Source organism: Juglans regia, chromosome 6 (genome assembly GCF_001411555.2).
Source record: "Juglans regia cultivar Chandler chromosome 6, Walnut 2.0, whole genome shotgun sequence".
Taxonomy (NCBI): Eukaryota; Viridiplantae; Streptophyta; class Magnoliopsida; order Fagales; family Juglandaceae; genus Juglans; species Juglans regia.
The window spans coordinates 17,524,639-17,540,225 of record NC_049906.1 but is presented as its reverse complement, the minus strand read 5'-3'; the positions used below and the strand labels follow the sequence as shown (position 1 = coordinate 17,540,225).

Here is a 15,587-nt window from a genome sequence, read left to right as displayed (position 1 = left end):
TTCAACAGTACGTGAGATACGGAGTTTTTTGCGACTTGCCAATTATTACCGAAGATTTGTGGAAGGATTTTCTCGGCTATCCAGACCTCTCACTGCCTTGACTAGGAAGAATACTGAGTTTGTATGATCAGACAGATGCGAGAGAAGTTTCCTTGAGTTGAAGAGAAGATTGACAACGACACCTGTTTTGGCACTCCCGGAGCCACACAAGCCATTTGTGATTTTTAGTGATGCATCCAAGTTTGGGTTGGGATGTGTTCTTATGCAAGAGGGACGAGTTGTTGCTTATGCATCTCATCAGTTGAAAATTCATGAGAGGAATTATCCCACGCATGATTTGGAATTGGCGGCTATAGTTTTTGCTCTTAAGATTTGGCGGCATTATCTGTATGGTGAAGTCTGTGAAGTTTACACTAACCACAAGATCTTGAAACATCTATTTACTTAGAAGAACCTCAATATGAGGCAGAGGCAGTGGTTAGAGTTGATTAGCGACTACCAATGTGTGATCAATATCATCCAGGAAAGGCGAATCTAGTCGCAGGTGCTTTGAGTAGGAAGTCTCAACAGGTGGACGAAGCAGAATCATCAGATTTGGACTCTCTCCTTTGTGGGATGAGAAGAATTCTTATTGAGAGTTCATAGCAAGAAGAATTATTATCTTTAGTTTTTGATGTCTGAGTAGTTGATTTTGAAGAATTGAAGACTCTCCAAAGAAGGGATCCAAAGTTGTTGGCCATCAGGAAGAAAGTCAGGAAGTCTAAAGGACCCTTGCACTATAGTTTGGATAAGGATGGTATTCTCCGTTTTCGAGATCGTAGGGTGATTTCCCAAGATTCAGAATTTAATGAGCGAATTTTGGCAGAAGCTCATGCAGCTCCTTATTCAGTTCATCTAGGAAGCACAAAAATGTACCAAGATTTAAAGAGGAATTTCTGGTGAGAAGGAATGAAGATGGACATCGCCATGTTTATTGAGAAGTGTAACACATGTCGTCAAGTTAAGGCTGAGCATCAAAGACCTGCTGGTAAACTTCAACCTCTCCTTATTCCTGAGTGTAAGTGTGATGATATTTCTATGAATTTTGTTGTGGCCTTGCCGAGGACCCATAGTGGAAAGAACTCAGTTTGGGTGGTTGTTGATTGGTTGACTAAGAGTGCCCATTTCTTGCCTATCAATAATACCGACTCTTTGGGTAAGTTGACTCGGTTGTATGTCAAGGAGATAGTGCGTTTGGACGGAGTACCCAAGAGTATCATGTCAGATCGGGACCCGTGGTTCACGTCCCATTTTTGGAGAAGTTTGCAGGTAGCTTTAGGCACTAAGTTGAAGTTTAGTACTGCATATCACCCTCAAACCGACGGTCAATCAGAGCGTACTATTCAGACTCTTGAGGATATGTTGCGAGCTTGTATCATGGAAGCTCAGGGGAGTTGGGAGAATCATCTGCCGCTAATTGAGTTTGCTTATAATAATAGTTTTCATCACTCCATTCAGATGGCCCCATATGAAGCTTTGTATGGAAGGAAGGATAGATCACCTTTGTGTTGGGATGAAGTTGGTGAGAGTAAATTAATTGGGCCTGAGATAATTCAAGAAATGAAAGATTAAGTTCGGTTTATAAGGACAAAAATGGCGGAAGCACAAAGTCGCCAAAAGAGTTATGCAGATACAAGGAGAAGAGACTTATCCTTTGAAGTAGGTGATTGGGTTTATCTCAAAGTCTCTCCTATGAAAGGCGTTAGGCTTTTTGGTAAGAAGGGAAAGCTTAGTCCGAGGTATGTTGGCCCTTTTCAGATTGTGGAGAAAGTTGGGCTTGTTGCTTATAGAGTTGCATTGCCGAACTATTTCGAGAAAATTCACGATGTGTTCCATGTGTTGTCATTGAAGAAGAGCTTTGGACAGCAAGAGCCACATTTTGTTGACCCTGAACATATTCAACTTCAACCTAACCTTACTTATGAAGTTGCCCCAACACAGATCGTGGATTGGAAAGAGCAAAGGTTAAGGTCCAAGACGATACCTTTGGTGAAAGTGTCATGGGGCGATCCATTGGCTCAAGATTTCTCTTGGGAGAGAGAAGCCGACATGAGGGAGCAATATCCGTATTTGTTTGATTGACTCTGGCGGTATGTTCCTTATGTCTTCTCTTAGTCGAATCTTATTCCTGTCCTAGCTTAATGTTTGATCTTGCTAATTTTGAGGACGAAATTTTATTTTAAGGGGGGGAGGATGTAACATCCTGTATTTTAGCGTATTTTTATTGAAGGATTATTTATATTAATTCAAAAATTTATTGTCTTGTTTTAAAGTTGTTGGATATTTAGTTGGTTTATTTTTATGATTTTAATTTTGTGAAAATGATTTTGATGTGCTTTCTTAATATTGATTATTGTTATGCTTTTAAATTTCTCTTTATTCTAAATTAGTTTATTGTTGGGTTTAATTATTTTATTTTCATTTAAATCACTACGTTTGAATTATTTTATTTAATTTGTTGTTTTGAAATTATTTTCGTTGGATCATTTTTGTAACCCAAGATGTGAGGGTTGGACCTCATTTCTTTCCCTCCATTTTTCTTTTCCTCCTTTTCTTTCTTTTCTTTTTCTTTCTCCCCATTTCTTTTCCCCTCCTCTTCCCGTGCACGACATCCCTCTCTCCCTCTTACCCATGCGTTTTCTTCTTCTCCACCTAGCCACTGCCGCGCGCCTCCATGTCCGGCACCTCCCCTCCCATTAGCTTCCTCACCAGCCGGCAACCATCTCCCTTCAATCCTAGCCCTTATCTTGCCGTCGTTCTCCTCCACGCACGACTTGAAGCCGCAACATTCTCTTCTCTCCATCGCCGCCGTCGCGCCACCTCCGACAACCATTTATTCACCACTTCATCCTCGACCTCATAGCAATCTAATGCACCCATTCTCAGTCTCGATCTACCACCGGTGAAGCACATTCATCAACATTTTCGATTTGGACATTTTTGCACTCCAACTGCCCTCTACGCCATTACCCATGACCAACCACCAGCACCATTAGCTTCACCGACATCCCTAAGTCCTATCCTAACAATCTCGGGTCTTTGTTTGTACCCGTTCAAAAGTGAGTTTTACCCATGGCCACGATGCATTTGGCATTGTTTTGTTGCTGTGTTGCCACTTCTTGCAGCTCCGTGATCCTTCAAAAATTATAAAATAGCATTGTAAGTATTTTTCCAAATAACTTTTGAGATTTAAATATATTTTTGCACTAACTCATTTCACTGTGATCTGGTTGGTTTTGCTGGACTGAGTCCGAGGAGTAAGGGGGTTGGATGGATTGGTGGATGAAGTTGTTTGTGTGTTTGGGTTGTGTTGAGTGTTGTTGGATGTTGGTTATTGAGATGTTTCATGTACATGTCATATTTGCACGCATGATCATGTTTGTAAAGGAAACTGGGTTTTCGTGTAATTGCATTCATGTTCATGTGTTTATTGAAAACTGGATTTTCAAGTTAAAATATTTTTGGGTTCGTGTGTATCACGACCCTAAGCCGAGATGGGGCATTATCTCGGTGGATCTCCTATAGTCACTCGGGAGCGGAATATACTGAGTGACGTCTCCTGGATTGTCGCTGGGCGACAATGGGATCGGACGAGATGGTCTCGTGCCAACGCCGTGGCCCCTCTTCTGGCAGGGAGTAGATGATGCTTGGCCATGAACGCGTTGGGCGCAGAATTGGGCATCGATCGTTGCGTAGAGGATGCTTGGTCATGAATGCACTGGGCACGGAACTGGGCATTGCTACGAAGCCTAGATGTGCGGATGGTCCCTAGGGGAGATCATGGTGCATATGGTAATAATGGATTAGTAGACTATTTTCTGGGAAAATAGCGTGTGTTGGATTTGGATTTTGTGTAAATCATTTTCTGGAAAAATGTTTTATGGATATGTTTGGGCCAAAATGGGATTTTGGCGTGGGTTGGAAAATATTCATTTTCGGGAAAAATGACGTTTTGGGGCATAATGCATATTTCATCATATGCATGCATGTTGGCAGCATTAATGCATTAATAATCTTGTGGTCGTTTGGTTTATACTTACCTGCGGTACCCTTTTTTGTAATGTAGATTTTGATGCAGATGAAGCTGAGGGTGAGCTTGAGGATTCGGCTCCGCCCGAGGAGTGATTTGGGATCACTCATTTTATTTTGGGACTTGTATTATATTTTATTTGGGATGACCGTCTAACTTTTTAAAGTACTTTTACTGATGTTTAAATTGTGTTAATAATTCTGGTACTTAGTTGACTTACTTTAATTATCCGTTGCGTTATTTTTGTACACTATTGCATGTACACACATTTGGTACTATCGTTAGGATGCGTGACCATGTTGTATCATCCTGGCATCTCGATTCCCGTGTTTCCTTACATGGTGGTCGGGGGCGCCACACGTAAGACCTTTTGCCTCTTCTTTGGGATCTAAGAGCATATTAAGTAATTCATCTTGAGACTTAGAAGAAGCAAGACATGAGATCAAGTAACTAAGGTCAAGGCAGAGAGAGTTGGAGGAGTTAGTGTCGTCACATGAAGCTAACATGGAGATACGATTAAGATAGCAACAACAAGAGGAGTTGCAAAGGGAGATGTCAATTCAACACCAACATATATGCTTCAAGAGATGCAGTTGATATTGTAATAATTTATGCCTCCACTATCTTAAAAATATTTTTATTATTTTATAAATGTTTTATATTAAGACTATCATATATTTTTAGGAAAATTTCAACAACTTTGGAATTATTTATTATTTTATAGATTCGAATTTCATATTTATTTTAATTTATTGGTTTATATCTACATTTACTACCAACCTTTCGAATGAAATTACGTGTGTTCGAAGGCATGTTCTGTTCTAATTTCCAAACTGAATGCTTAATATTCGAACAAGTATAGCTTACAATTGTAATGTTCAACTAGTCACAAGATCTGGACATTCGAATGTATATTACTCTTATTCAAACCACTTGCATTCAATATTTGAACACCAAGTCATCCCTTGGAGTTATTTTGAAATCATTCGAATTTTGATATATATTGTTTGAATAATAGATTCTATTCACAATTGCTCAAACATGCTTCTCTGTTAGAATGAACTGTAAGATGTTCGAACAAGATTAGGGATGAAATTATTTTGTCCCAGATTTTTTTTCCTATTCGAACGGCCTATGAATGAGCCGCGTGGGTTTCGTCCCAAAATCTAATTTGGGACGAAATTTGCATTTTTGAGAAGAATTAGTTTGCCCTAAAAAATGTTTTCTGTTGTGTTGATCACGTTAAATATTTTGTGATTGGAAAAGCCAACACCAAAATAATCTTTTAGTAATGGTTAGGGGACAATTTTTTTTTAAGAAAATTAATATTGTGACTTTTTTATTTATTAAAAAAAGGTTTCTATAAGTTTTGACAAAATAGATTCTTTATAGTTGCATTATAACTTTATCTAAAAAATTTAACAAATAACTTTACACTTTTTGGGAATTTCTTTATATGGTTTATATAACATATATGATTGGCTCTATTAATAAAGATTTAAGAAACATGCATGATATTAGAAACATGATTTACTTTTATATTTTTAATATTGAAGATGTTGATGCAATTTCCAGCTATAGCTCCAGCATGCTCAATGCTTGCAAACAGAACTGAGACTTAGGCCCCAGAAGGGGGAAACCTGCAATTATTAAGTTAGAAAGGATGATATCACTGTTTATAATTCAGGTTTTAGAGAGTCTTTAGAGCGAAACTGCCGATGTCCTTATAAATGATAAGGGATCAGTATGGCATTGCCTTTCTGAGGGCTTGATTCCAAAGGATTGATATGGTAAACCCTTCGAGGGTTTGATTTCAAAAGTTTTTAATAAATTTGAAAATTTTAAACTAAACTTCTTCAAATTAGAACTATAAATACACTTTCCAACTTTTAATTTAATTATTACCAAAACACAAAAATCAAAACAATTTTTACACATACCAAAAATAAATAAATACTCCTAAAACTTATATTCAAACATATTTTTAAGTCTACCTATCCACTTTCACAAATCTCAATACAAAATTTACTTTTACAAAAAACTATTCAAATTGTTGATGACAAGTTTTGCACACTTGGTATTGGGTTCGGTCACTTGCAACATAGAGGAAATGGGGGGCCTCGAGGTTGTTCCAAGGAAACTCCGATGCCAAAGTTAGTATATCTTTCTTAGAGTATTTTCTTCTAAAAATTAGAGAGAGAGCTCATTGTTACCTAGTGTCTAGATTTTATACTAGATATCAGGGGGACAATTTGTACCCTGTGTTAAGGGTCAGCATCTCATGCATAAGTGCTAGGTAGTTTTCGTTAATGCAGAAAGGCCTCTTGGGTTGTGCTTTGACTGTAGGCGGGTTGAGTGGTCACTTTCCATGCACTTTGTCAGAGGTAGGGGTGTTGTCCATGAACCCCGTCCATTTTCTAGATACGATCTTAAATGCAAGGTGTTCCTGCAGAAGGGTGTCGGAGTTGGTGGGTCTTGTCTGTCCACATCGACACAGGCTTGCTGACTCAGGGGCTCATGGGCAGGCTGTGTTTATGGTTCATGGGCATACTAGAGGGGCGCAACTCTATTAGAATACTTAAATACGATGGATCCTTAAATACGATCCCCTCTAGATCCTTAAATACGATCCCCTCTAGTTACCCTATCAATTTTTACCATATGGTAGGAATTCCTCCATTTTCGAGGACGTTTGGACAACACATAATCATTTCACTGACATGCTCTTGAGTGCACCCATTTGACTTCCCATGCTTAGGTTGTGTTCGATGACTCCCCTCCCAAGTCGCTTCGTGCTCTTATGTGTGCCCAAATTGCAGGAACCACACCCTGCTATTCATCCTCATGCGATGCGTACCAATTCACAGTCTGGGGGAGCCCATACAATGCAGATGCCTATTTATACCCAGAGAACTTCTACTCTCGGTCCGTTTGCTTTCATTCCCTCACGAATTTTTGAATTCCTTGCGTGCCGCTTGCCCTTCTTGCTCTAATTTCTTTCCTTGCTCCCATCTAACTTGTCCCCCTCTTTCTTTCCATGGTCGCCAAGAATGCCTCCCGCTCTTGTTCTCGAGGTGCACTATCTTCCTGTCTGGTGGACATTTCTAGGGTTCCAGGGGTATTGGATCCCCTAGAGGTCTATGACACTTCACAATACTTTGAGGGTACCACTGTTATTTGGTTGTTACTCCCATCGACTTGAGGTCGTTGAGATCCTCGTATGGGGTGCCAAACTCCATCGAGTTGGAGATCCCGGTGGACAGTAAGGGGGTTGTGGATTCAAAGGGTTACACCACATGGGTGGTGTTATTCCCGATGATATTCTCAAACGGGCTGCGACTTCCCTCCTGTCGGCTGATCCCTGATGTGCTCGACTACCTTCACTTGGCTCCTTCGCAACTCTACCCTAATGCGTGGACAATTCTCGTATCTTGCTCTGTTGTCTGGTGTAGAGTGTTGGAGGAGTAAGAGACAAACTTCCTGGTTGGATGTGCTCAAAAGGCCCGGATGGTGTAGTATTCTGATTTTTGGGAACCCTTTTGGTCTCATATCAGGTTCGTAGAGATTTTGTGTGGAGAGACGTATAGATACAAGCTCAGGGCTTCTCCTGGTTCAGCTGGGCTGATAAGGGAGGGGTGATGTGCTTAACTTGTATAGAAGTTTTTTCATACTTTTACTCTTAATTTTATACTAGTTTGTGTTTAATTTTCTTATTTATTAGAATTTTTATTTATTTTTTTTACTTTTGTCTATGAATAAATAAATTGAAAAAGTCATGGAAATTAAAGGAGTTATCAGGAGAATAGGAAATGTTCATTTTTCAAAATTCTTGAAGTACTCTTCGGTATTTGGAGGATAACGTTTGCTATACAACTCCAAAAAGGACAATTTTGGTGTCTATGGAAATCCAAGAGAAAACCCTAGAACTTGTGTGTTTAAGTCTTGGCCAAAAATGAACATCGAGAAAGAGGAAACAATGCATCAATTTAAAAGTTGCAAAACTGTCGAATTCCTGAAATACTCTTCAGTATTTAGAGCATAAGTTCTTCTAGAGAACTCCAATAAGGGAAATATCAATGTATACGGAAAGCTGAGATAAAAATCTACAACTTTTGTGTTTAAGCCTTAGAAAAATACAAACATCTTTGGAGAGGAAACATCACATCAAGAGGGAGGTGAAAAATCTACTGAGTTTGGAGCTTGTCAACAATTGAGATTCTCAATCTACATACAGTTTCCTTATCAACTCTTTCATCTTTTCGTTGTACAATTTTCATTATCAGTTTTAGAATTATTATTGTTTGTTTTGATTCGATTATGAACTAATTTCTATTGCTAAAGGCTAAGATGTAGCCTCTCCATGACAATCTCGAATCTAATTTCTATATGATCATGATTTTATCATTCCTTTTGTGTATACATCATTGAGTTTAATGCTTTTAATTATCTGTTCAATAGTTGAATGATTTGTTGTGCATGTTAATTCGAGAAATGATGCATGTAGTTTAGCTTCATATGATGTATGTCACGAATTGAATGAAAGACAGGAATCTGCCAATGTGATTTGTGGGGCTATTATGTGAAACATTATTAATCTTAATGTGCTCAAATGCTTTTAAATTCGCATAGACATATTGCGGGTTATCGTATGCTGGGTAATTCTATCTCTACTCTAGAGAGGGTCTTAGATTAGTTAGAATATTTCGCCATCAAATAGGATGATAATTGATTAATTGTATGGTTAGGATTTGAGATTGGATTGGTTTGGTGAGTTGGATGCCGTAATGTTTTCTTCTTGGGTGAAATCTTCTTCCTTTCACGTGTTTGGTCAATTCTTCATTTGTTGTTTTAATTTAATTTGTTGTTGTTTTTCAAATTCAAAATCCACAACTTTTCTTGATTTTCAAATAACTTAGAATTAGAACAATTTCAATAGTTAATAGGTAAATAGTCATTGTGGGTTCGACATCTTTCTTTGTCATTGTAGTACTTGGTACGATTTCGTGCACTTGCGAAATTTCACAACAAGGGGCTGGCAAGATATTGTTTGAGATTCTCGAATGCCCGGTCACACTCATCGTCCTAGGTCTGAGTCTTTTGTAACACTTTGAAGAACGATAGGCATTTGTCCATTGGGAAACGAACCAGTTGAGGGCCGACACTCTCCCAGATAGTCTCTATACTTCATTTATGATCTGAGGTGGGGTCATGTTCAGTATGACCTCCACCTTTTTCGGGTTTGCCTCTATTCCTTGCTCCATTATCATGAAACCTAGAAACTTGCTAGCCTTCACACCAAAAACACACTTGATCAAATTGAGCTTCATCTGGTAATGTTACAGCACTGCGAAGGCTTTGCATAAGATGGCTAAATGTTATTAAGTGTTTCTACTCCTAACGAGCTAGTCATCCATGTAGACCTCCATATTATGCCCTATTTGCTCATTGAACATGCAGTTAACCAACCTCTAGCATGTGGCTCTCGCATTCTCAAGGCTGAAAGGCATAGTGATGTACCAGTACAGCCTCTGTTCATAATGAATGATGTCTTCTCCTCATCGTCCAGGTTTATGCGGATCTGGTAGTACCATGAGTAAGCATCCATGAGACTCAGAATGCGATGACCCACATTGGAGTCTACTATCAAGTCGATCCATGGTAGCGAGAAGTTGTCATTTGGGCATTCTTTGTTCATGTCAGTGAAGCCAATGCACATCCTCTATTTTCTGTTAGACTTCTTCACCAATATGACATTGAACAACTAGTTTGGGTAGTATGTCTCTTGGATGAACCTGGTTGCTAGAAGACGATTGACTTCATCAACAATGGGCGGCACATTTCTCGGCACTAAAGCTGTGGCCCTTCTGCTTAACCTTCTTGGCCTCGGGGTCTATATAGAATGGTGCTTAATTATGGAGTGATCGATGATCGGTGCAAAACTGCAAGTGCACAATATCGTAGTTTTATAAAAAAGTGATGAGAAGAATATCGTCCTCAGGGATTGGTAACTTACTTTTGACAAATACCGAAATTATATTAATCTCGATTTTATTTAGAAAAGTCACTAAGATTTTTGTCATTGAAAATTAGAATAAAATTAATTCAAAGAAAATACTTAAAGGAAAAGAAAGATATTATTCGAAGATCAAATCAATGGGAAAGAAAACTTCTAGAAAATCGATTTCACCTAATCCATCACTATGCTTTACTCATCTAACTAATTGAATTTAATTCTCTCTGTTTGTTAGCAAATCTCCACAAACATCCAAAAGCCTCTTTCGATAGTCAATTGAAAATTATTTTTGTTCATCATTTTACACAAGAGTATACAAATTAATAAAGCCAGAAAGCAATAAGACCAATAATTTTAATACTACATAGGTTCATATAAGTCTTTCGATCTTTATAAGTACCTATGCCGAAATATCCAAGATCTATCCTTTAATTCCCTCTTTCAACAGCAAATCACAAGATTAAAATCATCTAATTAATAGCCAGTTAATTAGAAGCAAAAACCTCAGAATAAATCAGACAGACATAGAAGAAAATTACTTTAAATTAATATAGAAAAGCAAGCATAGTTCAGAACTAGATTACACTGTTTTCCTAGACTAAAGAAAATTTAGTTCAGGCCAAAAATTAAATTCACATAAACGAATTCACCATAATTTTTCTGAGAGAAGAATAGAAGAAAATGAACACTGAAAATGCTCCTCGTAGTCAGCAGTGTCGTCCCTCGCAAGCCGCAGCATCTGAAATGAAAAACTCCAAAGAAATACCCCTCTAAAAAATTCTCTAATTTCGTGCTAATGATATGCTTAAATAGGGTAGGAAAGAAACCCAAATATCTTCATATTCCCGCACATAAAATCGCCTAAATTTTAGGAGTCAACTTAATAGCCACGTACATACTTCAAAAGTTTGAATTTGGAAATCCTTATTAGATAGAACTTTATAGCCAATTAAGATAGCTTTCTAACACATCAAGAATCGCATCAATCTGATATTGGAATGAAACGTTATGACTAAAATACTAAAGTGTGTCCATGATGTCTGCTAGCGCGTTTTGGACTCTGATTTGATTTACTCTCAAACCCCATCATTATCCTTATTTGAAGAGTCCTACACTCATTGAAAGTTATTAGGTTGTTCCAACGTCTTGCCCCTTGAAAGTCCTTTGAATTCGAATGGGTTTGGACTTGCTCTTTTATAAACTCTGAAATTAAATATAAAAGTCTGCTCAGGAGTATCCTAAAGTAAATAGAAACTCAATTCACGAATACACATTAATTCCAATGATTTCTATTAACATTTTAGCATTTTAGTCCAATAATAGGGTATTTAGACTAAAGTTTAAAGTTAAAAAGTGATAAAATATAAGAAATTATGCAAGTTATCAAACACCCCCAAACTTACAACTTTGTTTGTCCTCAAAAAAAAAAAAAAAAGGCCACTATAAACTATCAGCTTGACCCCATAGAGAAGTTTCATCACTCACCAAACCATGATCTAAATTAGATTTAATCACTAGTATCTTACTCTTTTAACATCAAAGATAGAGAGAAAATCAATAAAAAATTTAGCAATTTGTCAAACAAGAGTTAAGCATTTACTTCAACCTAAAGCTAAGACCTTGAGTGTGTGGGTGATATAGTCAATTCAACTTCAAACCACCTGCAAACTCAGATAAAAGTAGAACAATTGAAACCAGAAGAATTCTCTCCAAACTTAACCCCATAAGTCCAATTTTCAGAAATCCTCTCCACTAATGTAGTCAAACCAAAATCAGAAATCAAAAGGTCTTTAATCAGATTGTAATGACAGGCCACATGGTGAGGGCTAAGAAAGAAATAGATATGGAAAATCAAAGCAAACTAGGAAAATAATTAGTAGGAAAAAAAATAAAAGAGATATCCACATGATTCAAGCCATAACTCTTCCTTGACTATATGCTCATACTTGCAATATTATTATTGTTGTAGTAAATGAAGTAGTACCAAGTACACTTTCAACAAAATCTAAAGTGATTTGTACTCCATTTATTAGTTTGTTTTTTTTTTTTCCTGCCATGACGGATAAATCACTTCTGAATAAAAGACAAACCCAATTCTACCTCCCACTTTTTTCGTTGCAATAAATCACTCCATTTACTTGCAATATTTTTTTTTCTACCTCCCACATTTTTCGTTCAGCCACCTCAATTCTTGTAACCTTTTCAAATCTTCAACCACTTCTTCCCTTTTTTTTTTTCTTCGTTCACCTTTTTTTTTCACATGCTTTGATCAAATAAAGCATAATTTCTTTTTAACTAACTTTCTCTCTAAATGTAGATTTCCACCAAAGTATTTTCCCAAACTGTAAAGGTAAATTCATGGTCTTTCAGGCTTAGAATGAGAATGGTTTTTGTAGTTAAAAAAAATAAATAAAGGCTTATGTAAAATAAAGCTCAAGGGGGTTGACTATGGGAGTACACTATGCAATGATGGCATGATAATCAGGACGGCTGGGAAAGCTTTTTGGTTATGACAAAAAAATTGCCTAGATCATTTCTCTAATATTTGGTATCAACTAGGATTTCACCTCAAGGATCCATCCACAAATTCTAGAGCAAAGCAAAATTGAACTTCCCTAACCCAGTTAATTCAATTCTTTCTCTTCATAAGCAAAATGGAATAAAGAAAAAAATGATTAAGTGCTCAATTATGTTCAAGGTCAAAGATTTAAATCAAAGTACCCAAAAAACTCAGCCTGACATTAAAGAAATGTTTGAAATTTTTTCTCAATCCTATCCTCAATCACAAATTTCAAAGTCATAGAGAATTCAATCATACTCAAATACGTGCTTGGTAAGAGAATCCAACAACTCAAGACTTATAAAATCACAAGTAAAATAAAATAGATAGCAAACTAGAAGACCAAATGACTATAGGAGTTTACACCCCGAAACTTAAACTAAACAATGTCCTTATTGTAATGCAAAAGTGAGACAGATTGAAGAATTGAAAAGAACTTCCCTGGTTTCATAGTGAATCAGCCGTAGTTTGTAATTTTCAGCTCTTTATTCATGCTAAATAAACATGCATCAAAATCCAAATTATTAGAAAATAAAAAATAAAAATAATAAAAATAAAGGAATAAAAGAAACTTTTATGAGCTGCCTCCCATAAGCGCTTGTTTTAAAGTCTACAGCCAGACTTTTTGATCTTCATCAATTGGGATCTCCAAGAGGAATAAGTGCACAGTTCCTCTCTACTTCATTGCTAAGTAATGTACTCTGCTGCAAGGCTCGTTCTAAGTGATCAGCTCGTGTATCTTCTTGAAAAACTTCTTCTACACATTACTTAATGAAATCTACCCTAAAACAAGTGTTTGGCTCTTCTAGAACTCTCATGGCTTGGTAGATGTTGAACATAACCTCTTCCTTGTTCACTCTCAATGTTAACTCACCCTTTTGAACATCAATTAAAGTTATTCCTGTAGCCAAGAATTAGTGAGACTTCTTCATCTTCCTCCATATCTAATACCACAAAATCAGAAGGAAAAATAAATTTATCCACCTTTACCAATACATCTTCTATGATTCAATGTGGATACTTGATGGATCGATCTACTAGTTGCAAAGAAATGGTTGTTTGTTTCATCTCTTTAAGTCAGAAAGTGGCATAAGATTAATACTAGCACCAAGATCACATAAAACTTTATCAAAAAAATGAATTTCCAATAGTGCAAGGCAAAGTGAAACTCTCCAGATCTTTTAATTTTTTAGGTAATTTCTTTTGAAGAATAGCACTGCATTCTTCAGAAAGCTTCACTGTTTCAAACTCCTCCAACCTTCTCTTCTTGAAAATGATATCCTTCAGGAACTTGACATAATTTGGCATTTGTTTCAAGGCATCTGCAAAAGGAATATTTATCTGAATTTTCTTTAAAATATCCAAAAATTTAGAAAATTGCTTATATAATTTTTATTTTTGAAAACGTTGAGGATAAGGAAGTGGAGTAGAGAGAATATGAGGATTGTTAGGAAATGAAATTGCTGGTGGCTTGTCAGTCTCTCTTGGTGTATCATCCTTTTCTTCTACTTTATTCTTGTTTTGGCCATTGTTTGCAGCTGTAGGGGTGGACTTGGTTTCCTTTGATGGTGGCCTCTCAATTTCTCTTCGACTCCTAAGTGTGATGGCCTTGCATTGTTCCTTTGGATTCACTTCTGTGTTGCTAGGAAAAGTTCCTCTTTGTTGGGCATTGATAGTTGTGGCTAGTTGCCCAATTTACACTTCAATATTCTTTATAGCAGCTCCCATGTTGCTACAATGAGTCTCAATGTTGTCCAACCTTGAATAAGCCTTTTTAAACCTTGCATTTATCACCTCAACAATGGAAACCATGGCATTCTCAAGTGACATCTTCTTCTCACTTGGTTGACTATCAAATCCTGGAGGAGGTTGCAGCACATTCTTTGTATTTCCATAGGACAAATTCTCATGATTTCGAAACTCTGGATGGTAGTAATTTGGCATAGGATTACCACGATCATTGTAGTTCCGATTGTTGATGTATTGAACTTGTTCTTGCCTCGCTTCATTACTCGGAACTGTCATACTTGTAGCTGCAATATATTCTACACTTTGTGGTATCCTTTAGGTTGTCAAAGCTGAAATCTGATGGGATAGAGTAGCAACTTGAGCTGAAAGGGCTGCTAACGGCTCCAATTCATGAATCCCAACAACTTTCTTATCCATAGTTCTTTTAGTTGGCCATTGATAGTTGTTTGAGGCCATCTCTTCTAAAAGATAGGTAGCACCCTCAGCTGTCTTTGACATCAAAGTTCCACCAGGAGCAACATCAATTATGGTCCGAGTTTGCCCATTTAACCCATTCTAGAACATTTGAACTTCCAATCAATCCGACAATCCATGTTGAGGGCAGCGCCGAATCAAATCTTTATACCTTTCCCATGCTTCATAGAGTGACTCAAAATCATTTTGCTTGAATTGACCAATCTCACTCTTGAGTTGGGCTGTTTTTGTAGGTGGAAAGAATTTAGCAAGAAACTTTTCAATCATGTCCTGCCAAGTAGTGATGCTTCCCAGTTGTAGAGATTGTAGCCAACCTCTTGCCTTGTCCCTTAAAGAGAAAGGAAATAATCTCAGTCTAATGGTGTATTCAGTAACACCATTGATCTTTACAGTGTCACAAATCTTGAAGAACATGGCCAAATGAATATTGGGATCATCAAGTGGTGATCCACTAAATTGGGCTTGCTGCACCATGCTGATCAAGGCTGGTTTGAGCTCAAAGTTGTTGCCATTAAAGGTCTAACGTCTTATACCCGAGTAGTTGTCATTCACAACTGGCCATACATAATCATTCAAGGTGCGTGGCTGTGGATCATGTTGTCCTTCAGCCATGACTAGTACATTCTTTTTTTTTCGTGATCTAAGAGTTCTTTCAATCTCTGGATCAAAAGGAGTAATGTCACGAGTTCTAGTACAATGCATCCAACGTAAAAAACACACTC

At 37.3% G+C, this 15,587-nt stretch overlaps 2 protein-coding genes and 1 non-coding gene across 3 annotated transcripts; 2 read left to right on the top strand and 1 right to left on the bottom strand.

Moving 5' to 3' along the window:
- Window positions 1-501: 501 nt before the first annotated feature.
- Window positions 502-942, top strand: LOC118348622. The gene is made up of 2 exons (XM_035690676.1): window positions 502-637; window positions 686-942. The coding sequence occupies exons 1-2, from the start codon at window positions 502-504 to the stop codon at window positions 940-942; spliced, it is 393 nt and encodes a 130-aa protein (XP_035546569.1).
- A 13,764-nt stretch (window positions 943-14,706) lies between these two features.
- On the bottom strand, window positions 14,707-15,339 carry LOC108979745. Its single transcript, XM_018950487.2, has 2 exons — window positions 15,187-15,339; window positions 14,707-14,946 (listed from the first exon to the last, which is right to left on the bottom strand). Exons 1-2 carry the CDS (start codon window positions 15,337-15,339, stop codon window positions 14,707-14,709), a joined length of 393 nt encoding a protein of 130 aa, XP_018806032.2.
- Window positions 14,978-15,084, top strand: LOC118348810. Its single transcript, XR_004801817.1, has one exon. It is a non-coding gene; the product is annotated as a small nucleolar RNA R71 (small nucleolar RNA).
- Window positions 15,340-15,587: the final 248 nt, after the last annotated feature.